The 22,992-nt window shown below is 36.4% G+C and overlaps 2 protein-coding genes across 4 annotated transcripts; one reads left to right on the top strand and one right to left on the bottom strand.

The window, feature by feature from the left end:
* Nucleotides 1–424: 424 nt before the first annotated feature.
* atg4b (autophagy related 4B, cysteine peptidase) lies at nt 425–16,878 on the top strand. 2 transcript variants are annotated; one of them, XM_056459956.1, is made up of 13 exons: nt 425–492; nt 2,306–2,407; nt 2,490–2,561; nt 2,671–2,769; nt 6,042–6,143; nt 6,529–6,601; nt 6,739–6,818; nt 11,056–11,255; nt 11,375–11,453; nt 14,620–14,765; nt 15,929–15,985; nt 16,063–16,153; nt 16,240–16,878. In XM_056459956.1, the coding sequence occupies exons 1-13, from the start codon at nt 483–485 to the stop codon at nt 16,311–16,313; spliced, it is 1,185 nt and encodes a 394-aa protein (XP_056315931.1). In that variant the 5' UTR covers nt 425–482; the 3' UTR covers nt 16,314–16,878. The 2 variants fall into 2 exon arrangements, with proteins under 2 accessions (XP_056315931.1, XP_056315930.1); XM_056459955.1 differs by lacking the exon at nt 425–492 and adding an exon at nt 543–647.
* Nucleotides 15,230–22,416, bottom strand: dtymk (deoxythymidylate kinase (thymidylate kinase)). 2 transcript variants are annotated; one of them, XM_056459957.1, is made up of 6 exons: nt 22,157–22,416; nt 21,709–21,817; nt 20,520–20,610; nt 19,079–19,276; nt 16,946–17,052; nt 15,230–16,361 (listed from the first exon to the last, which is right to left on the bottom strand). In XM_056459957.1, the coding sequence occupies exons 1-6, from the start codon at nt 22,284–22,286 to the stop codon at nt 16,337–16,339; spliced, it is 660 nt and encodes a 219-aa protein (XP_056315932.1). In that variant the 5' UTR covers nt 22,287–22,416; the 3' UTR covers nt 15,230–16,336. The 2 variants fall into 2 exon arrangements, with proteins under 2 accessions (XP_056315932.1, XP_056315933.1); XM_056459958.1 differs by lacking the exon at nt 15,230–16,361 and having other exon boundaries at nt 16,942–17,052; nt 22,157–22,415.
* Nucleotides 22,417–22,992: the final 576 nt, after the last annotated feature.

Below are 22,992 nucleotides of genomic sequence, written 5' to 3'. Positions count from 1 at the left end.
TTTTTCTTCAAACATTTCCAAATGCCACCAGAACTGCCAGCTTGAAAACCCCTGGACTATAGATTTCTTTTTTCTTCATATAGTTTTCTAGTTATCTGTAATTTTTGCACGAATGTTTGCACATTTAGATTGAGTAAACACTATACTAATCAAAACTGTTTTCACCATTATAAGTGTTTAAAACCATTTCGCTTAATGTTATTTGCCTTATAAAAACAAATAAGACTTCTAAGACACTCAATAATTTGGCCAATTTATTATGTTACATTCCAAAACTATGGGATTGCCCAACTACTTCAGCTTGTTGTTTACATCCGCTTTCCAGACGGAACACACCAATCCCCGCCTTGTTCAGTCCGTAAAGGTGGTTTAATTGGTTATCGTTAAAACGACGCTTCGTGATCTATGCGGAAGCGAGTTCCTATTGGCCAGTGCGGCGTAAGGGACACACAACAAACAAGATAGGCTGAATCACTGTCGGGATGGATGCAGGTAAGAAACCCGCAGGAAAACATTTCTTTACATTTCGGTCATTTGTCCAGATGTCATGAAACTGTTAAAAAGAAAAATTCTTCTTTCCACAACAAAGTACGCGCCTGTTTTTGGAGTAGCGGCCTCTACGTTTTGGAATTTCGCCGTTAAATATGGTACATAGATGTCCCAACTGCTGCCAACTGGACAGTATAAGAGATCAGTCTGATGTCAGATGAGGGATGGACACAGTTTTGTCTTCTAGGTGTCATTGCACCAAAATGGCACGACCACCCGTGGAAACTGTTAGGCTGTTTGGGTTGTGTTTTAGAGTCTAGTCAACTGCCTACATAGACAGCATTTTTTGGACATGATAGGAGTGTTCCAGTGCACGTATGTGTCTGTTGAGCGGTAAATGCCTCAGGGTGGTCGTACAAATCCTGTTATCACATTTCTGCATACTTTCATAACATATTTGTCAATAACATGTAAAATTGAGACTTTTCAACCGTTTGGTGCTTGACACCCTCTTAAATAGAACAATTCTGTTTTAATTTTACAAAGTGAAATGTAAAAGATCCTCCGTGTTAACTTGGAACACTATAAAAGCTGTGAAATTGCTGAGGAAAAGCAGGTTCCACTTTACAATTATTTTAGTATAAACCCTAATAAAAGGCTATGTGTAAGAAAATGTAATATTTAATTAATATTCTTTAGTTTTCAATTCATATATTTTATCATCTATTAAAATCAACTTACAGATACTAAATGAAATGAATGCTTAATTAGTTGTATGTTATTTCATTAAACATTTTTTTGTGTTCATTGAACAGTTGTAAAACTTTCTTAAATAGTTGAAAATGGGAATTTATATGAAATATAATGTTTAGATATTGTTTTTTTTTCTTGCACTGTAAAACCCAACAGTCAACTTTATCAAATGAAATGAGTGTAGTTAACTCAAAATTTTTGAAAGTAATTCTACTCATTTGAAAAGAGTTTTGAACTCCGTGTTGAAGTTAATGAGTTCATTAAATGCCTCATTACTTCAACTTAAATTAAGTAAGTTAACAGTGCTCGTATTGATTAGTTTTTTTTTAACTCAAATGGTTTGGAGCAATCAGTTTTCTCAAATGGTTTGAGTTGCCTTAACTTATTGGGTTTTACAGTACTCTGTTGATTTGAGTTCTCTTCATTTATTGGGTTTTACTGTGCTCAAATTGCTTCGTTTACTCAAATGGATCAAGTCCACTGTACTCATTAGGATTAGTTTTTGAACTTAAATGGTTTGTAGCAATTGGTTTCCTCAAATGGTTTGGGTTACCTTAACTTTTTGGGTTTTACAGTGTATTGACAATCACTTCTTTACATGGTTAACCCTGCTAAAAAGTTAATTTTTTCATACTTTTTTTTTTTTTCAAAATTTTAACTTATCTTTACGAACTACATTCGATTTTTAGTGTAAACTCAAAAAGTGTATATGGTTAGGGGGTTAAACTTACTTCAAATTGTTCCTCATAGTATGAATGTGTTTAGATTCAAATGACATTTGCCCAGTCATGATGGGACATTGTCAGTTGTGTTGCTTTATTTCCATTCACAAATTATTTTCTGTGGCTTCTTGGCAAAACAAAGTGCCAGATGCACACTTTAATTTCTATTTTATGAGCTTACACTGAGTATACAGTTCAACTGACATGGTGTAATTTGCATAAATGGGGACAGTAGACAAGGAGGCTCATTCAGATTGAGATATCACCTTTGTTTTTACTTGCTTTACTTTGTTTGTAAATTGTTCATCCACAAGCTGATGATTGTTTTTTCCTCCCAACAGCTACTCTCACATACGACTCACTGCGCTTTGGAGAGATTGAAGATTTCCCAGAGACCTCTGATCCTGTCTGGATTTTGGGAAAGCAGTTTAGTGCTCTAACAGGTCATAAAGCGTGAAATATTAAATGTTTTATGCTGTTGAGTTTTGGTTTTGCTTCTAACATGGTTTTCATTTTGGGTTGCAGAGAAGGATGAGATTCTGGCAGATGTCACCTCACGTTTGTGGTTCACATACAGAAAAAACTTCCAGCCAATTGGTGAGAGTGAGAGTCATCAATCCTGATCTCGTCCAAGCAGTCCATTTAATTATTCATCTGGAAAGATAGACCGGTTTAGTTTGGTTTGCTAATGGATGTGATTTTACAGGTGGCACTGGGCCCACTTCAGATACCGGCTGGGGCTGCATGCTTCGATGTGGACAGATGATTCTTGGGGAGGCTTTGATCTGCAGGCACTTAGGCAGAGGTAAAGCTAACACATCTGAAACGTGTGTGTGTGTGGTATCGAGATGGTGATTTATGAGGTCTGCTGTTGTCTGAGACTTTATACAGTGCCTTCTCCTTGCGTTTTAAAGGAACATTTCAATTTTTTGGTAATATTACCATTTTACAAGTCCCCTAGAGTTAAACAGTTATTTTTGAATCAATTCAGCTCATCTCCAGGTCTGGTGGGAGCACTTTTATCTTAGCATAGATTATTGAATCAAATAAGACCATTAGGATCTTGCTCAAAAAATAAAAAAAGGTTTTCTGTTCTTCTGTAGTTACATCATGTACTAAGACTAACAGTAAGTGAAAAGTTGTTCTTTTCTAGGTCGATATGTCTAGGAACTCTACTCTCATTGGGACATAATAATCAATTAACTTTGCCGCTGTATCTTGGCTTCAGCATTGCACAATATCACACAGCACCTGAAAATAGTCCTCAGCAAGGTAACAGTAGGAGGGCTGGGCGTTTTGGCCTAAAATCAAATCTTGATTCATTGAACATTTTAATTCAGTTATGATTAATGAAAGATTAATTAATTAATTATATGTTTTTTTTTGCCCTCATGGTTCACTGATAAGTTTTGTACAGTAAATATGCTCACATATTACAAGTAAGAGATTTTTGAATGAAGGGTGGATTAAAATAATTGAAGGTAACATGACTCCACATGCAGTAGGGAAAGTAATTGGAAAAAATCGACCTGGAAAAAATCGACCGATTACAGGTTTTGAATGACCGTTTTCGATTACTTTTGGATTAAACGCCCAGCCCTAGTTAACAGCACTGTGTAATATCATTGTGCTTGCTCTAGCCAAGTTCCTTGATTATTACGCTGGAAGTTGAGTATAGTTCCTAGCCATATCAACCTAGAAAGTTTTATTTTCCATAGTGAAACTGCACAATCACACAGTGTAACTACAGAACAGTTAAGCTTGTAATAGGAACATTATCAAAACATTATTAAATATCATGATCACTTTTTTATTTAAAAAAAAGTGTACTGTTAATTTTTTTTGCCAGGCCTGTAATTTGCACTGTAGTACAGTACCTATAGGGAAGTGATAGTGTGTCAGTGGCAACTTGTGTGTATTTACAATTTGCTGTATAAATATTATGGCTGGGCAATTAATTGAAGGCAATATTAATTAATATTTTGGCAGTAAAACTAGTTCTGTAATCAGCTGTAAATCTCCTGCAGCTGCTTTCAGATGGGGCAGCATTTACAACACTGGGCCGTAGTTCAGTGACAAGCTATGCAAAAGATAGAGGAAGATTTAATCAGCACAATCCTGAATCCTTGTTCTGTGACACCTCTCCGAACTATGTCTCTGTGTCGCTGCTGATCTGAGAGCGCATGAAAATACAACATCTAATAGACGCTTTTCACATTTCCAGGTTTCTCTGTAGTGGAAGTTGACATAGTTAGCAAAACATAGAGCGCAGTAAATGGGAGAATACAACAAATACTTTTTTTACAATTTTATTTGCTGAAATAATAAAGGAAAAACTCCACGATGGTGTTATCAACACTTTGAGGAAAAGGAAAAAAATAGTGTGAGACTAATAACAGCAGCCAGAGGAGAGAATAACTTCAAATTTACTGTTCTGTCCCATAGATAGTGCATTAGAAACGCCTCGCACAAGCAGTAATTAGTTTTTTGTAATTTGAAGCAAAGACGAATGGTAACACTTTATTTTGATGGTCCATTTGAGTATTAGTAGACTGTCTGCTTGATATCTGTTGATATGCTCCTTCAACAGACATTTAACTGATTATAAGAAACTTTGCAAGTACATGTCAACTTACACTAACCCTAACCCCAACCTTACAGTGTACTTATAATCTAATGAGAATTAGTTGGCATGTAGATGCAATATAACTTATATTCAACAAACAGACCATCAAAATAAAGTGTGACCGGATGATTTACTACATACATAAATACATATAAATGTTCATACGTTAAAAAAAAAAATCTAAATATTAAAAACTTTCAAGAATTTAAGATGCTGATGACCGTTAAACGTGTCATAACAGGCTTATGAAAAGGGTCCATTACATGCTTTTACTCCTAACTCACTTTAAAACGTGAGTCGAGTTTTTGAGCTGAATCATTCTGTGAACTGTTTCCTTAGTCTTGTTTTTATTAGTCACTTTAATCCAGGGGTCACCAATCTTGGTCCCGGAGGGCCAGTGTCCCTCCGTGGTTTCGCTCCAACTTGCCTCAACACACCTGCCGGGGTGTTTCAAGTATACCTAGTAAAACCTTGATTAGCTTGTTCAGGTGTGTTTGATTAGGGTTGGAGCTAAAATCAGCAGGACACCGGTCCTCCAGGAACAAGTTTGGTGACCCCTGCTTTAATTAATTAGAGCAGTTAAATCATTTGCTCTGTTTGATTTCCCAACCGTGTTTCTTCTTTGTGGTATACTTGCTATTTTCTTTGGAGGAGATTTACTACTAATCACAGAGCTGTGTTTTCATGACAAGATGTACAGGACAATTGCAGTTTTTGCTGAATCGGGATCTTTAGTCTCATTGCAAATAATCGTGCAGCCCTAAAGTATATAATGAATCTCTGCTGGAGGATGTAATATTGGTAAAGTGTAATATTGGTGAAGTAAATCCACACTTTACTGAAGAAGCAATTAACAAACTCGTGACCAGTAACAATACTATCATGTACTCAACCACTGTTGTGTATGTTTAATCGCACTTAATTTTTTAAAGGGACATTTCACTCAAAAATTAAAATGTAATCACTATTTTCTCACCCTCAATGAATGAAAGCACCCTGATGAAAGCTGAAAACCTGTAACCATTGACTTCATAGTTAGAAAAACAAATACTATCAAGTCAATGGTCACAGGTTTTTAGCTGTTTTTAAAATATCTTCTTTTGTGTTCAGATTTGAATACAACAGATTTGAAAAAGTGAAGGGAGAGTAAATGATGACAGAAATTTCAGTTTTGGGTGAACTGTCCATTTAAAATCAACATGTACTGCATTGTCTACATACCTAACACATACTACGCACACTATGATGTCACCGTTTACTAAGATTTCCATTTTGTGTGTTTGCATGGAAAATGACAATAGAGGCATTTTCAAATGTATACACTTTTAGCCACCAAAGCACTGTTGTCATGCAAATGAATAGGCAAAATGCAAAAGGTTTCTAATTTTTGGCTGAAAACGTTGTTGTATAAACCGCCCCTGTGATGTAATGTGTGTTGTATGTTTTATTAGACTGGAAATGGAGTCCAGGTCAGCGGCAAAGACCAGAATATGTCAGTATCCTCAATGCTTTCATTGACAAGAAGGACAGCTATTATTCTATTCATCAAATAGGTACTACTTATCCACACTCAGCTTGAATATGTGAATAATTTTAAATAGATAATTGATCACAAATCATTTATTTGCTGGTAATTCACAATGTTTGGCTGAAAGTGTGCTCCTTAGTGATTCCTTAAGTGCAAGTTGATGTTTACTGGCCCTTAAGGAGTGAACAAACTTTATAGTCTAAACAAAATGAATACCAGTGGCTCCTGAAAATGCTTTGTGGTCAGTAGACTGTATATATGTTTATTATGTAATCCACCAAGGTGCACCCTTTTAGTTAAACATGGTATTTAATTTTAATAAGTCATGTGAGTTTTTGGGGGATCATCATTTTAAGTTTATTCTGTTGTTGAGAAAGTGACTAGATGACATGGTATGTTATTTTCTTCAGCTCAGATGGGTGTTGGTGAGGGCAAGTCGATTGGCCAGTGGTATGGTCCAAATACAGTGGCACAGGTACTCAAGTAAGTTGTCCAAGTCTACTTAAATGTATATATTTAGCATTTTATTTTGTGAATTTATTCTTATTAAATGTAACTGGCAAACACTACTGAAATCTTGAAATTATTATAATTTGTTTTAAACATTTGTGCCCGTGTAGGAAACTTGCAGTTTTTGACTCCTGGAGCCGATTGGCAGTTCATGTAGCTATGGACAATACTGTGGTCATCGAGGAAATCAGTGAGTTCTCTTTCAGATTGTCTCATAAACGGGTCTGAATGGAAGCTGCAGACTTTTTGTGCCTTTGGTGGACTTAATTAGAAAGGAATCTGTGATTCTGATGAAAATCTCTGAGCTGATCAAGGTTATTTTAGTAAACGAAGAGTAAAATATTGGTCTAAAAACATTTAATTAATGCAAATAAAATAAAAATGCGCAATAAACTAAAAACTGAAACAAAACAAAACTAAAAACAGTCACTGAAAAAAATAAAACAATAAATAGCAGTAAGCATAATTCATTGTTTTTAGAATTCATAAGTACACGGCTGTTTAGAGAAATATCTGTAGATGGCACTTTACAGCCAAGCCAATGAGTCAAGCACATGAGTATATACATAAACATCTTTTCTAAACAGACATAAAGCTTTTCGTTATCTGCCTAAAAATGTAGAATAGACATGCTACTGCATATACAGTGCAATCTTTTATATGAAGAAGAGTCTGCAGATTTGATGTCTATATTCAGCCTTTATATTAATTTAAATTGTATTATTGAATATGCAAATTTTTATATGATGATTTATGCACAATACAACTTGTAAGGTAATATTTTGTGTCTTTTAGTGGATATTATAGGAAAGAACAAGTTGCTGGAGTGGTTCTAATTGGATTTATTATCTAATTGGAAGTTATTTTTTATTTTGTGTGTATTTTATGTATATTTTTAATCTCCTATACTCTCAAAATCATTTTGCATAACTTATCAGATTTGATTTTTACAGATATCTGCACAAAAATACCAAAAAAGGTGCTCATAAGTAATGACATGTTTTGTATATTGTACATAAATTACCAGTCATTTTAATGGAAGACCATAAATAATTAATGACATTAAATTTGATCATCTGTGATGCATGATTGGTGAATTTTAAACTGACCTAGTTTTTTTTTATTTATTTTTTTGAAGAGATTGCATTACTACAAAATAAAAAGTTGATGAATTAAAAAAAGTTGATTAAATCAATTGCCTAAGCAAACTGTGCTGCTGAAAAAGAAATAAAAATAAATGAATTAACTGAAATACTTAAATATCATTGTTATTTAATCAGCAGGTATTAACTATTTGTCAACTTTGTTTACTGCTTGTCTGAACCACCTTCTTTTTTAAGGCTCAGGTCCTTTTTAAGTTTACACCATGTGGTGAAGCAATATTAACACACTACGTCTCGCAAAACTATTGTATCAGTAGGTTAACTGATGAATGGTGGTTCGTCCGTTCAGAGATGTTCAGTGAGATTTAAGTCAAAACTCTGACTAAGCTACTGAAGGGTATCAATTTCTTCGTTTTAAGCCACTTCAGTGTTATACTGGCAGTCTGCTTTTGGGTTGTTGCCCTAATGAATTCCTTCGTTTTTACTTTCTGGCAAGAGGGAGTAGATTTGTTTGTCAAAATCTCCAGGAGTTCTGCACCGTTCATTATTCTTAAGCAGATTGCCAGTGTTTGCTGTTTAAGAGTGCATCAATATAATAACAATATCACTAACAGGACCATATTTCACTGTGGGCATGGTGCTACCTGGCTGATGTTTAGTGTTTTATTATACACCCCACATGAGGCACATAGTAGATTACTTTAATCAAAGTATTTTTTCTTTCCTCGAGTGACATTTGCGGTTTTTAGTAAACAACTTTTTCTTTCTCACCTTCAGAAAAGTGCATTTTTCTACAATAGCTTGAGGAAACATTGTTCTCTGTTTTAATGTGGATAAACTGGACAGAAAAACTGTAGCTTGATTTAAAAATTGCAGATTTAAACGTACCTTTCAAAAGGATACACAGGCACACACACATATCACACATGATTCTAAACTTACAGGTACATTTTGCATCTCCTAAATAAACCTTTATCGAAATTTTTGAATAATAACACGCATAACATCAAGTTATATCTAAAAATCATGTTTGTATGTATTGGATATTTTGTCGTTAAAATATGAAGTTAAAGACTCCCACTATACCTATTCTTCTCTGCCTCCTGAATCATACTTTTAACTTTAACTTGGCAAGCCGGCAGCCAGGTCTCTGCAATTCTCACATGGTCACCCACTTGTGGTGGTGTTAGATCAGCAGGGGGCCCTCAACCTGCGCTCTGTGTGGGTCCTAACGCCTCAGTATATTGATGGGGACTGGGCATATATTGTATAAAAATATATGATGGGGATATACTGCTGAGTGCGCGTCGTCTTTCGGGTGAGATGTTAAACCGAGGCCCAGACACTCTGTATTCATTTAAAATCCCAGGATGTCCTTCGAAAAAGAGTAGAAGTTTAACTCCGGCATCCTGCCCAAATTTGCCCACTGACCTTTGTTCGTCATGGCCCCCTAAAGGCTGATTTATACTTCTGTGTCAAGCACAGGCATATGCTCCGGTGCAGCCACCACGTGGTTGCATAGCCCTCGCCGTGGCCGTCGCTGACCCGCACCTTTCAATATATTGTATAATAGTATATTGATGGGGATATACTGGGAATATACTGCTTGGTGAGTGCCGTCTTTCGGGTGAGACGTTAAACTGAGGTCCTGACTCACTGTGGTCGTTAAAAATCCCATGATGTCCTTCGAAAAAGAGAAGGAGTTTAACTCCGGCATCCTGGCCAAATTTGCCCACTGGCCTCAGTCCATCATGGCCCTCTAAAGGCTAATTTATACTTTTGCATCAAGCGCATGCATATGCTCCGGCGCAGCCTTCGCGTGGTCGCACAGCCCTCGCTGTGGCCATCGCTGATGTGCATCTTTCTAAAAATGTAACTACACATCGCAACGACACGTAGCTCAAGCTCTGTGATTGGTTGGCTTGGTAGCGCTGACGATTGTGGGTGGGACCGAGAGCCATGTAAACACGTTGGAGTGAGTGTTTACAAGTGTTGGGTTTTGTGAAGAAGCTCCAGATGGATTTGTTTTGTGTTTACCTTATGATTAAAGTTGTTGCACGTCTGCCGGTTACCGCCTTAAAATGAGGAAGTTTGAGCCACTTGTACATTTAAGGTAGCGTTCAGAAAAAACAAAACAAGAGCAAAGAAACTCGACACAGAGGAACAAAAACCTGCTGCCAGCTAGCGTTTCAGAAGTGTTATTGCAGAGCAACACAAACAGTGCGCAGAAGTATAAATGCACGTCAACGCGCAATGCATGTGCCGTGGGTCACGCCGATCACTCGACACAGAAGTATAAACCATGCTTAACCATCCCCATATCATAATTGGCTTCATCACTCTGTCTCCTCTCCACCAGTCAGCTGGTGTGTGGTCTGACAAAATATGGCTGCCGTCACGCCATCCAGGTGGATGCTGCACACTGGTGGTAGATGAGGAGATTCCCCCAAAATCTGTAAAGCGATTTGAGTGTCCAGAAAAGCGCTATATAAATGTAAGAAATGATTAGTATTGAATTATCATTAAATAATTAAGTCTAATTTTCATCTTTTGTGTGTGTTTTTGCTCCACTAAGTTAAACGTTTGCATGAAACACCTATTTTCTGTATTATTTGTAATTCTAGTCATTAAAAAGTATTTTATTGCCTGTCCCTTCATTCTAGTCAACTCTGTTAGATTGGTTATAAAAAGGCATAACAACCTTTAAAGCATGTCACTTGCTCCTACTGATTGTTTAGGATACCCAAATAACAAAATGTCAACTCTGTTATCGTGATTCGCATACCTTGACTGCGTGAGACCAATCGAGGATCAAAACACGACCTCTCTGGACGGAAATTTAAAACATGGAGCAATAGCTCTTTTTTAAATGTCTAATCATCTTGTTTAATCCCGCCCCTTTTCGCAGCGCCGCACCACAGAATTTCGCACACACAAAGCCCAGTGTGACCATAGCTTTAGACATCTCATTTGGTATCTTGTTTGAGGTTAGCATCTTGAGCTAAAGCACAAAATGGTATAAATGTCAACTATACTATTGTCAAATCTGTGGTTTTAAAAAGTAGTGAGTTAAAAACACAACAGAATCAAACGTTCACTCTTGCATTTTGAATAATTGTACATTTGCGATGGATTCAATGCTTATCTACTCACAATTCTGGATTTTATGTTTGTGTTGTATCTTTTTACACGATTGTTTCATAATGGGTTTTTTTATGTCAGGATATGTGTTAAATCTAATTTCACAACCATTATAAGTGATCCATTTAGCCTATATCTGACTTGTGGTATTTGATAATGTTCGTTTTGTCTGCCTTTGTTCAGAGAGGTTGTGTATGCCATGGCTGGACTTCGACAGGGGTGCATGTGCCGTTTCTGAAGAGCCTCGGGAGATGAATGGAGATTTGGAAGGAGCTTGTGCTTTGGCTGAGGAGGAGACTGCTCTGTGGAAACCCCTTGTTCTGCTGATTCCTCTAAGACTGGGCCTCAGTGACATCAATGAAGCCTATATTGAACCGCTCAAGGTAAATCTGTTACATGGTAATAGATTTAAATGCTCAATGCCTCACTGTTAAGGTCAGTCAGAATGTCTTCACTAAATATATGCTGAATGGTTGATTTCATTTTCTTGTCTTATGTACAGCAATGCTTCATGATGCCTCAGTCTTTAGGAGTAATTGGTGGGAAGCCAAACAGCGCTCACTACTTCATTGGCTTTGTAGGTAAGGAGAGCTCTTGGAAGTAAATCCATAAAGTCAGTCCTCAATTGATAGTCATTGGCTTTGTGAAAAGGAAAATCATTATACACCCATGCAAAGACATTCCTGGGGTCGGTTCATCAGATTACTTCTTTAGCTGGATTTCATTATTGACAATTAGACATGATCCCGGATATTTTAGGTTCTTCAATACCCATTCAGGAGTATTGAGTCATAGACTTTATATGCTATTAATTATAACTTCAATAAGATTGTGTCATTTCAAGCATTTCAACTGCAGTTTTTTTCCAAGAGTATTTTATTGAATAGGGGAAAATGCTAATAATATTTAATACTTTTATTTTTAAAGATTTGAATAATTCAAATGGTATTTTTTAGGCATACATATATATGAGCGATTCCAACGTTATGGATGTGACATTTGCAGTAAAATCTCATAACATAAATTGACAGAGGAAGTATATATTAAAGTGGTGGTCCACTACGATATCATATTTTAAACTTTAGTTGATGTGTAATGTAGCTGTGCGAACATAAACAGCATCTCTGAATGTAAAATGCTCTCTGAAAGTTCAATGCAAAGGGAGACCCTGGTTATTACAGAGTTAGCTTAGCGAAGCCTACAATGAACGAATTTTGGGGACTACAAAAAAATACTTCTGGGCCAGTGAGATCACAAACGTACTTTAACTGCGCACACACACTGTGCAGCTAAGGGGTGTGGCCAGAGGCTCTGTAACGTTACAGCAGAGAGAGAAAATGCTATTTCCACAGAGCTTCTCTGTTTCTTTATTTGGGCTTCCAAAGGACACAACACAGAGACAGAAGTGCTTACAGTTCAATATTAATTATCCCGCACACATGCGCTTCTCGTGTAACAGATAGTACATATTGTACACAGTGACGCACACAAGGCACACACAATGGCACACACTCTCTTAAAGGAGCCGCACCCCATTTTCTCTCGTTACAGACACTAGTCAGATTTTATTTTAGAGAGCGGCCATGAGATTGACTGACTGTTTACACAAAACGCACATGCTTGTACGGGCGTGACGTGGAGCCAATCCGCAAATCGCAGCACATTATGACACAAGACCAATCAGTCACTTGAGGGTGGGCCTTTCAGAGGAACTAGGAAATATATCAGTCGTTTTCATGTTAGCTGAGTAGCTGTATATAATCAAAGTGAGATGAAAAAATAACTTGATTTGCTTCATGTGAAACATGAGCACACATTGCTTTGCATCTTATTAACACAACAAGCCTTAAAATTACATTCTGGACCACCCCTTTAACATTATATTGAAACATCTCTATATTTTTCAAAACAACTAGTTTTGAGCAGTGGGAGCAGTGGGAGCAGAAAAATATCAACCTGTTTACATTTTTTATATTTTAAATAGGAGAGATAAACATGCGTATGGATGTGACAAAAAAGTCTGCTAGTTTACAGTAGACAATATACTTTGTAGAAATTCTGTTAATTAAACTGCACAACCCAAAAGAAATGATGCTTATCAAAAGGATAAGAGTGAATAGAACAAACATGATTGCTTTTATTTGATTTGACATTTTTTGTATTTATGAGGAAAAAGTGTCGTTATGGATTTGACGGATGTGAAATTGCCACTTGTGTGACTTTGACAGAGACATTTTTGAGTAATTTTTAAAGCACTGTAAAATACCGACCTACACAAAAAAAAAACAAAAAAAACGCAGAAACAGTTTTGCTATTTTGAAATTTTTTTTTTTTTTTCATGGCAACGTTGACATTTGCATGGAATTGCTCATCTATCTATATCTATCTATCTATCTATCTATCTATCTATCTATCTATCTATCTATCTATCTATCTATCTATCTATCTATCTATCTATCTATCTATCTATCTATCTATCTATCTATCTATATATATATATATATATATATATATATTCATATATATGAGCAATTACATGCAAATGTCTAATATAATATATTAGTCAGCACTTGACGTGGTTCAAAACCTTTCATTAAAGTCGTCCTTAAACACCCATTAAACAATGCCTATTCTTGTTCTAGGACAATTTTGAAAAACTATTTGACCCATTTCAAATGTTGACTACTGTACACTTGTGTAAGGTAATGCAGTATATACATAGGATACCACCCCAGCTTGCATTTTGCCATGTCTGCTTTTATAGTTAGTCTATTTTTCAGCTCTGTGCAATTCATTGCACGCTCAACAACTGGCAATCACTTGCTGTAAGTCAAATGCAGTCACCAGACGGTACCTTTTAATTTAGTCTTACATGTATAATATACATTTTTAGGAGCTTTGATTTCAAAATGACCACTTCAAATGGGAGTTTAAGAAGTAAACTAATATCTACTTTACCAATAGTGAAACAAATATTGAGGCATCAAATATGGGATAGGAGCACTTCACAGCCATGAAAACTGAGTGGTCTCAGATAAATAATCCATAATATTTATTCATTTTCTTTTGGGCTTTATTAATCAGGGGTTGCCACAGCGGGATGGACTGCCAACTTATAATTGTTTTCCACAGCGGAACCGAACACTGGGAAACATTGAAGATATTATATATTAAATTATTCAGGCTATGAAAGTCACTCAGAATGTTACCATTTTAGTATTCTACAAAGCAGGCCTGTTTTTCCATTTATTATAGGTGAATTATTGTTGACATTAATGTTTTGATTGTGAAATTCTAACTATAGACTGAATATGTATTACACATCTATACAATTCTAGAATAGAGCTAATCATTATCATATTCTCAAGCAGTGATACAATTAATAAAACATTAGTAATGCTGTTTCACAAACCCATCTACTGTTATTTTAACTCATGTCAGCAACATGAAGTCCTGTCTCCAAAATCAGAAATCATGTGCGATGTACATTCCCACATATTTTCTGATTTTGAAGTGGACTATTTTTATAATAAAACAGTTTGATAGTCACAATGTGCTTTGTGCTGCTAATAATTTTTCATGTATTTGATTATTTTTAAGCAACTTGATGCCGAATATAAAATGTGGGTTTTAGAACCACTGCTGTTATAATGCAATAGTAGCGGAAAAGTGTTGCAGGACAGCAATATTCTGATTTAAAAGTACATATGCATAACCTTATATACTTTTCTCGATGCTGCCCTGCAGGTGACGAGCTCATTTATTTAGACCCTCACACCACCCAGCCAGCTGTGGACCCCAGTGAAGACGGCCATTTCACAGACGACTCGTACCACTGTCAGCACCCTCCATGCCGGATGCATATCTGCGAGCTCGATCCTTCTATCGCTGCTGTGAGTACAGCTTAATGTTGAAGACATTCATTCCAGTATAGAGGATGTGCATTGTTTATTGTTTACAATAATATTGCAATTGTTTAAACAGTGTGCCAAGCGAACGTGAAAGGGCACCTATTTTACCCCTTTTACAAGATGTAAGATTAGTCTTTGGTGTCTCCAGAATGTGTCTGCAAAATTTCAGCTCAAAACACCCATCAGATTATTTCTAATAGAATGCAGAAAATGCATTGAGCCCCATTCTGGGCTCAGAGCAAAGTGTAGCTTCGTTTGTAGCGAAACGCAAACACGCAAGTGGAGATGGTGGGTGGGGAGAACATTTAACCGTTAAATGCAAATGAGCTGGTCCCCCCCCCCCCCCCCCCTCACCATCTCCACTTGCGTGCCTGCTTTTCGTGCTTTGTTAGATGAACAGCAGTCAGTGATAGAGACAGACACGGATGAAACAGAAAAACAGCCGATTAGTCAAAAATACCAAGTAAGTTTATTTCATGTATTTGTGATGGAGTCTATTCAAGCCTTTCTGAAATGATGAGTCACACTTAAATGCAGTTACAAATTTTGCAGTACACACATGCTGTATCCATTATGCTACTGCACAGGATAAAACGGATTTAACGTCCACAAACCAGAACTCCAGTTGTGTGATTGAAACATCCACTTATAATTTTATAGTTGTACTGAGACTAGCGATTTTACTGTCTTTTCTTTATTAAAAACATGCACTAATTTAAACAACAAAACTTATTCGTAAGCTGCAGCTGATCATAGAGAGTTGCAACAGATCTTTAAATCCCAGTTTCTTTGCAAATCCTGTTCTGTGGACATGTTTATACGCATTACTGTGGACACATGTTAATCCGCTCCTGTCAAGCAAATCAGGGTGCGGGGAAATCCACACTTCTACATCACGTTGGGCCTCAAAATCACTGGAATTTGGATCCTATTTTAACGTCAGGAAATTTAAAGAAGAGCTTTTTTGTGTTTATATCACTCCAACATGACTGCAGACACTGTACCTACACACAGTTCTGTCCAAACAGCTTCCGAAAGTGAATTTAGCTTTTTAAACACCTGTTCAGTTGTCGTTAGGTGTCAAAACATTTTAAAAGTAACTGGTTTGAATAACAGTATCATGTGTGCCACTTTTTGTCCGTCAGGGCTTCTTCTGCCAAACTGAGGATGATTTTGATGACTGGTGTGCACAGATTCGTAAGGTGCTCATATATAAATTTATATTTAAATAGCCTCCGCTTGTGAATCTCTTATTCACTTTGGTTTTTCCCTTCTACAGGTTTCAAACTGTAGAGGTCTTCCCATGTTTGAATTAGTAGACAGTCAGCCATCTCATCTAATCACCGCTGATGTACTTAATCTCACTCCAGGTAGGTCCTTTACAACTTCATGCATACAGAATTTCAAAAGCATTATAAATACACTAACCATAATATTATATTTTCTCCCTCTCCAGATTTCTCAGATTCAGATCGACTCGAGCGCTTCTTTGATTCTGAGGATGAAGAATTTGAAATCCTGTCTTTGTGAAGAACGGTTACATTTGCCAGACTTTAAGAATTCTGTGGTAGATCTCCCCTAAGAGGACAGAGAAGAACACCGTTGACGTTCAAGGCCACTGTGGCAAACACACAGCTTTCTTCTTCAACAGCTCCACTGACTGCTCTGTGAGTGAGCCGAGGTCAGGTGTCGCCTCACAGGCACTCAGGATCATCAGTATGTATGTACTTAGCCGCATTTATGTGTATCCATATTGAGTCTTAACACTATTGATTCATTTTTAAGTGATATGGTGCCTTTTTACCCCCTTAACTTAAAACACAGGTCTGCCATAACACATTTTATGGTTTAGGTCCGGAGTTCTGCTAATCAGATGAAATTTAGCATTTACTCCAGACCAGTGAAAGATGATGATATATATTGGACCTGTATGATATTGTAAATGACAACCGAGGAAGGTTGAGCGTTTGCACACTGGGTAGGATGGCTCGTGTAATATATAAGAATGATTTTGTCTTCATGTTTAAAATCTCTGTACACAAGTTTATTTTATGAATTATTTATTTAATCATTAAAAAATAAAATTAAATCTTAAGTTTCTCTATTATTAACAGAAAAACAAAAGATGAACTTTATAAAAACATCGGCAGAGATGAGTTCACCTCCATAGCTCTCCAACTGGCTGATCCTCAGCTAAACTGATGACGTTATCACTCAAGTCTTTTATATCTTTATGGACTTCTTCTATGGTCCTCGCAGCATCAATCACCTACAGAGAGAGAGAAAGACCAAATAAGAGATGCTAATGCAGAGTTCACACACTGAACGATTTTAGCCCCGGGTTTCTCTCGCCAACAAGTTTTGTGAAATCGCAGACATATGTATGAAATCAGACTCAAATCAGTGTTTGTTCATGTGACTGACAGGCATGCATTGTAAATTATCAAAGATGCCATTGGAGAGAATAGCAGACCTGTCACTTGATTAAAAATTTTGCTGTGTGAAAGTATTTGGACTGAAAGACACATCTGCAATGACCTACAGCCAATCAGAAAGCAATATAGGCAAGGCAAGTTTATTTATATAGCACATTTCATACACAGTGGCAATTCAAAGTGCTTTAAATAAACAAGAATAAAAGAAACAAGTATAAGAAAAATAAAAACAAATAATAAAAATGGTAAAAACAAACAAACAAAAAAAAATAAATAAGCATAAAAACAGATAAAATGTGTTATAAAAGAATGAAAAAGAAGAGAAAAATAGAATAGTGCGATCTGTCGGACATAGCACAGTGCTCATTCAGTAAAGGCACAGCTAAACAGATGTGTTTTCAGTCTTGATTTGAACGTGCCTAATGTTGGAGCACATCTGATCATTTCTGGAAGCTGATTCCAGCAGTGAGGGGCATAGTAGCTGAAAACCGATTCACCCTGCTTTGACTGAACTCTTGGAATGTCTAGTTTATTTGATCCTAAAGATCTGAGTGTAAAGATCTGAATATACAGGGCATAATGGAGATATTCATATGCATAAATGGACTTCTATAGGAAACTAATATTGGCCACATAAATTAATTTAGAAAAATGCAATGATGCAGTAAAACAGAATAGATCACCAACACATGTATCCGGTTACTCCTGTGAATTCATTCTCTTTGACATTGGGTACATTTACATGGACACCAATAATCCTATTTTAATGCGATTAAGGCAATACTCTGATTAAGCTTCTACCATGTTAACAGTGATTATTGATTAATTTAATCTGACTAAAGTCAATTGAACTAAACAGAAATCGAATGAATACATGTGGAGTATGCCGATTTTAGTCACATTACTGGAGTGCAGTACAGACATGTAAACACCTTAATCAAACTATTACCATCGTGTAGGATTTTCGCCGCATTTTGCGACAGGATATTTCATACGGTATCAAATTGCATTAAAACAACACTCTTCCAGCAGTTCATACTTTAATCCAATATCTCGTTTATCACAGGGGGCATGAATGAAATGTTTCTAAATGAAAGTGAAAGTACCAAACTGCAGTTAAAGTCGACAAATTAAAAATTAAACAGCCGAAATTACATGAAACTCTGGAGCAAATGTGGATAGCGTGGTGACACAATGATGTTAATAGAATTATGTGCTATAACATGTAAAACGGGATCATGAACAGAACATTCAAAAAGCAACTCATGTAAACACCTTAATCATATTATTGTCTTATTCAGATTAAGACAAATAAATCGATTATTGATGTCCATGTAAACGTAGTCACTGACAGATATCACATTGTATAGATCAGTGGATCTCAAACATTAAACAAATACCTTTATATATATCGAAAACACGCATTATTTTACACAACTTGAACACACATTTAACACATTTGTGATAATTATTTTACCAATGATGCAGCATGGGGAGAATCCCGAGTTAACTGTATTCCAGTAACTGAAATGCCAACACAACAACACTGGTCTGCGCTTCTCTAGAGTGTATCTGCCCCGCAAGTGCCGCACACCTTTTTCTTTGGCTCTGCGCCAAAGCGAGTTGAGTCTGATGCTGATTACATCAGTGTAATCGTTTGCATCAAAAGGGTTAAAACTGTGTGTTTTTTTTTCTTTCATTATTCAGTATTTCTCTGCATGCCACTAGAAGGAAGCCTGCGTACGACAGTCTGAAAACCACTGGTATAGATCAACACCTGCTAGAGGCCTTTGTGGTGCTTTGTTTTAATGAAACCAATTACAAGATAAAGAAATTATAAAATTATAAAATAAAAATCACCTTCCAGTTGATTGAGGCATCCTGCATAAGCTCTTCAAACCGTTGTTGAACCGTACGTTGGAAAGCACTCGTCTCGTATCGTTCGTTTCCGTATTCTCCGCGGTTTGCAGCCACATTGGGATTGAGCTGTAAAAACATGACCAGGTCTGGTTTTGGAAGTCCCACATCTGGATTCATGCACCATTCTAAAGAGAAGCCCTGAAAAGAAGAAATTAAGGTTTATATCTAAATATGTTCACCTAAATAAGAGTTCCTGATAACTGGTCCAGGAATAAAAAGGCAAAAAACAAACAAGTGTCTGGTCTGACTTAAAGTTCAGTTTGCAAGTATACACAAATTTTCTATCTTAGAATGATATGCTTGTTAAGGCTGCATTTTAATTAATTATTTTTGCTGCTTTTCTGTTGTGATAAACGTGATGCTACATTGTCTGGATTCTTGATCAACAGGGTAACGGAACATTATTTCATTTATCAGTTATATTAGACCTATATTTTGACACTTTTTTTGAAACTTTGATACCGACACAATCAATGCCACGGTGTATATATACACTCACCAGCTGCTTTATGAGGTACACCTGTCCAACTGCTGGTTAATGCAAATTTCTAATCAGCCAATCACATGGCAGCAACTCAATGCATTTAGGCATGTAGACTAGGCATGGGACGATAACCATGTTCAAGGTATACCGCGGTTTGAAAAAGTCAAGGTTTTAAAACCAACAAAATTTTCTGCTTTACCGTTCCTAAGGTATGTGTAAGACTTTTTATTTACATTTTTTAAGGACAACAGTATCGCGAGCACAAAAGATATCTAAAGATGCTGTTTTAAAGAGATCTGTGTTTTAGAAACAAATGATTCATTAGAATTACATAGCATGACATGTTTACTGTTTCAAAATATTTTAAATCTTTCCCAAATCAAAATATATTGTGTACAAAGGGGGAAAATTATTTCTTTTTTACACAGACATTTAAAAGAACATTTTAGAGCAGTAATCTCAATACCGTGATATTTATATGCAAGGTTATCATACCGTCAGAATCTTAAACCGGCCCATGCCTAATGTGGACATGGTAAAGACTGTCTGCTGCAGTTTAATGCAGGCATCAGAATGGGGAAGAACGGTGATTTTTTAAGTGACTTTGAACGTGGCATGGTTGTTGGTGCCAGATGGGCTGGTCTGAGTATTTAAGAAACTGCTGATCTATGGCTGATTTTCACACACAACCATCTCTAGGGTTTACAGAGAATGGTCTAAAGGGGGAAAAAAAATAAAAAATCTCAGGAATATTTTCATTACCTTGTTAAGTCTATGCCACGAAGAATTAAGGCAGTTCTGAATGCAAAAAGGGGTACAACCCAGTACTACTAAGGTGTACCTAATAAAGTGGCCGTGAGTATATATTAGATGTAATTGAAATATTAAACCACTTACAGGCTTGGCACTGGTGAAAGCCACTCCTGAAAATGCGTAGCGATCCACCACTAGATTAATTCCTTCCTCCAACTTCTGTTTCATCACAGGCCTTAAATAAAAAAGACAGACGGATTGGTTGACTGACAGATGGGTGGACACTTTAAGAAATAGTACATTTAAAAATGAAAAAGGTGCCAAATGTGCATACTTGACAACTTCTTTGCTGATCTCGTAGCAAAGATCTGGTGAGAGTAGGTGAATGAGAATAACACAAGGATAAAGTGGAAAACAAGAAGATAAGTGTCTGAGAAGTTCACTGTAAGAGAAAAGCGTGTGTTTTTTTGCATAGCTGTTTTTGTTTGAGCTGTAGTACATCATCATAATCATATGTGGTGTCAGAGGTCAGCCAAGAAGTTGTTGAGAATGCACATGTGGCAACAACATAAACACATCAATCTGTTTCTTAAGTGTGGTGGCATGTGGATTAGTTTTATGATAGTTATGAGCTTTTGGAAGCTTAAACTACACAACTGCCCAACACTATTATACAGCATGGAAGAGTCGAGATAATTCAAAACTGCATCAACTGTGTTCATCTGGAAGAAAAGGGCACAAACAGAGGATGACTTGAGTAAATTATGGGATTATAATAATATTTGGTTTTATTAATATCAATTATATTATAGCCCATGTTATTGATATTATATTAATAACAATTATATAAATTTTCGTTTTTGGATGAACTATTTTAACGCACGTGAAACGAATCAGACATTTATCTGCAAAAACATTTAAGTTTAGGGTTAATATCATTAATATCCATATTAAGCTCACACCTTGAAGCAGCTATAAAATATTCAATAAGTAGGGTTGTGACATGAAACAAAAAGAAAACAGGAAAAAAGAAGAGAAAACCAAGACACACGGAAGAGCTGATAAACAAAAATGTGATGTCAAAAAATACATTTGAACAGTTTAACTATAGTCCTAGTTTATTAGCATTTTGTTTGGCTGATTGGGGACAGATGGGGCTCTGAACCCCTTCGCTGATCTTAAGTGGGGAATGACAGAAAAGGTTTGAGAAACTCTGAGCTAGAGACAAGAATAATTATTCCCACGGCATTTGGTCATTTCTATACATGTACAGGTCATTTCCGCGACCCTCTACATTTCCAGGACGCGTGGGAACCCCTGAATGAAGACCTACACCATTTCCCATCGGTTTGCTGAAAACAGCAGATGAACGGTGTGATCCTCCAGATTGCTCTTCTTCTCCAGGTATGAACTGATGAGTTGTCCAATCTTAGTGGTTCTGTCTGTGGGGAAAAACGTTTGTCATCAATACAAAAATACAACACAAAGATTAAAAAGCTGCTAAATCATCGCGTCCTTCAGGTCTAACTTAGGTAATGTAAGACCGCTCACTAAGATTATGAGATAAGAGTTATATCGTAACGTATGTATTATTGATTTGTAACTCAATGTTATTAACAAAAATACAAATATTACAAACAGCAAAACTGCGGCGTGTTTAATTTCATCACGGTAACACGGTTTCAGTGTCAGAACATAAGTAAAGCTTCATAAAGATGTTCATTTTAGATTGTTTAAGACGAGGCAGCGCATGTATATGAATGTGTAAGTGTTATTTTCACCTGGAAATCGCATCATTTCTGCTGCTCGTCCGCTCTGCTGTAACGCCTGCACTAGTTTTTGGCATTGTGTGGTTTTTCCTGCTCTGTCAACTCCTTCTAGAACAATCAAGGCTCCTCTTCTGCAAGACATGGCTCTTTTAAACAATTTTTTTAAATATAACGATAACTTGCAGCAACAAGAACAATGTTATTTGGCCTAGATCTCTTTACGCGGTACTTTTTCTAAACGACACCCTTAACAGTCGCTTCGCCCTCCCACTTCTACGGTGCCCGAGAAAAGGCAAACGCGATTCAAAAAATACTTATCAGAAACTGAGGACAGGGGCATGATTCAGAAAGGAGGATAAGTGAAAACAGTGTATGTTAACCCTGAAATGAGGGAAACAGGCTTACAGAACGGGAGGTATGTGAAACATGAAAACTATATTTTAGGTGTCTAATGTGCTGCCAATGGAGAACTTACAGAATCAATGAAACAAGGAGTAATTACCTTGATTTCAAAACTGAATAAAGACAGTCTTTACTTTGATAATTGGCGTCCAATTACGCAACTCAACTCAGATTACAAATTACTAGCATATTTATATGCTACCAGGTTAAAACCATGTTTGGAGGAAATCATATCTCCCTCTCAATCTGGATTTATGAGGGAAAGAATTATCTCAAATAATATTAGATTGGTATTCGATCTGTTGGATTACTCAGAGTTAGTAAATGAAGAGGCTATCATTTTATTTTTAGATTTTTACAAAGCCTTTGATACAGTTGAACATAGTTTTATGTATCAGACACTTAATTATTTGATCCAACCTTTAAAAAATAATGAAGACATTTTT

Source organism: Danio aesculapii, chromosome 6 (assembly GCF_903798145.1).
Source record: "Danio aesculapii chromosome 6, fDanAes4.1, whole genome shotgun sequence".
Lineage (NCBI taxonomy): Eukaryota > Metazoa > Chordata > Actinopteri > Cypriniformes > Danionidae > Danio > Danio aesculapii.
Note: the sequence above shows the minus strand (reverse complement) of the source record. Positions and strands in the feature narration are given on the sequence as shown.

Bases quoted from the DNA above. Each gene is read 5' to 3' on its own strand.
- atg4b (XM_056459955.1), top strand. From the start codon at position 548: ATGAAACTGTTAAAAAGAAAAATTCTTCTTTCCACAACAAAGTACGCG. The intron at 2,562-2,670 runs GTGAGAGTGAGA...GTGATTTTACAG, and splicing joins AAAAAACTTCCAGCCAATTG to GTGGCACTGGGCCCACTTCA. The intron at 6,144-6,528 runs GTACTACTTATC...TATTTTCTTCAG, and splicing joins TTATTCTATTCATCAAATAG to CTCAGATGGGTGTTGGTGAG.
- dtymk (XM_056459957.1), bottom strand. From the start codon at position 22,286: ATGTCTTGCAGAAGAGGAGCCTTGATTGTTCTAGAAGGAGTTGACAGA. The intron at 21,818-22,156 runs GTGAAAATAACA...TTTTCCCCACAG, and splicing joins AGAAATGATGCGATTTCCAG to ACAGAACCACTAAGATTGGA. The intron at 19,277-20,519 runs GTAAGTGGTTTA...TCTTCTTTTCAG, and splicing joins CTTTCACCAGTGCCAAGCCT to GGCTTCTCTTTAGAATGGTG.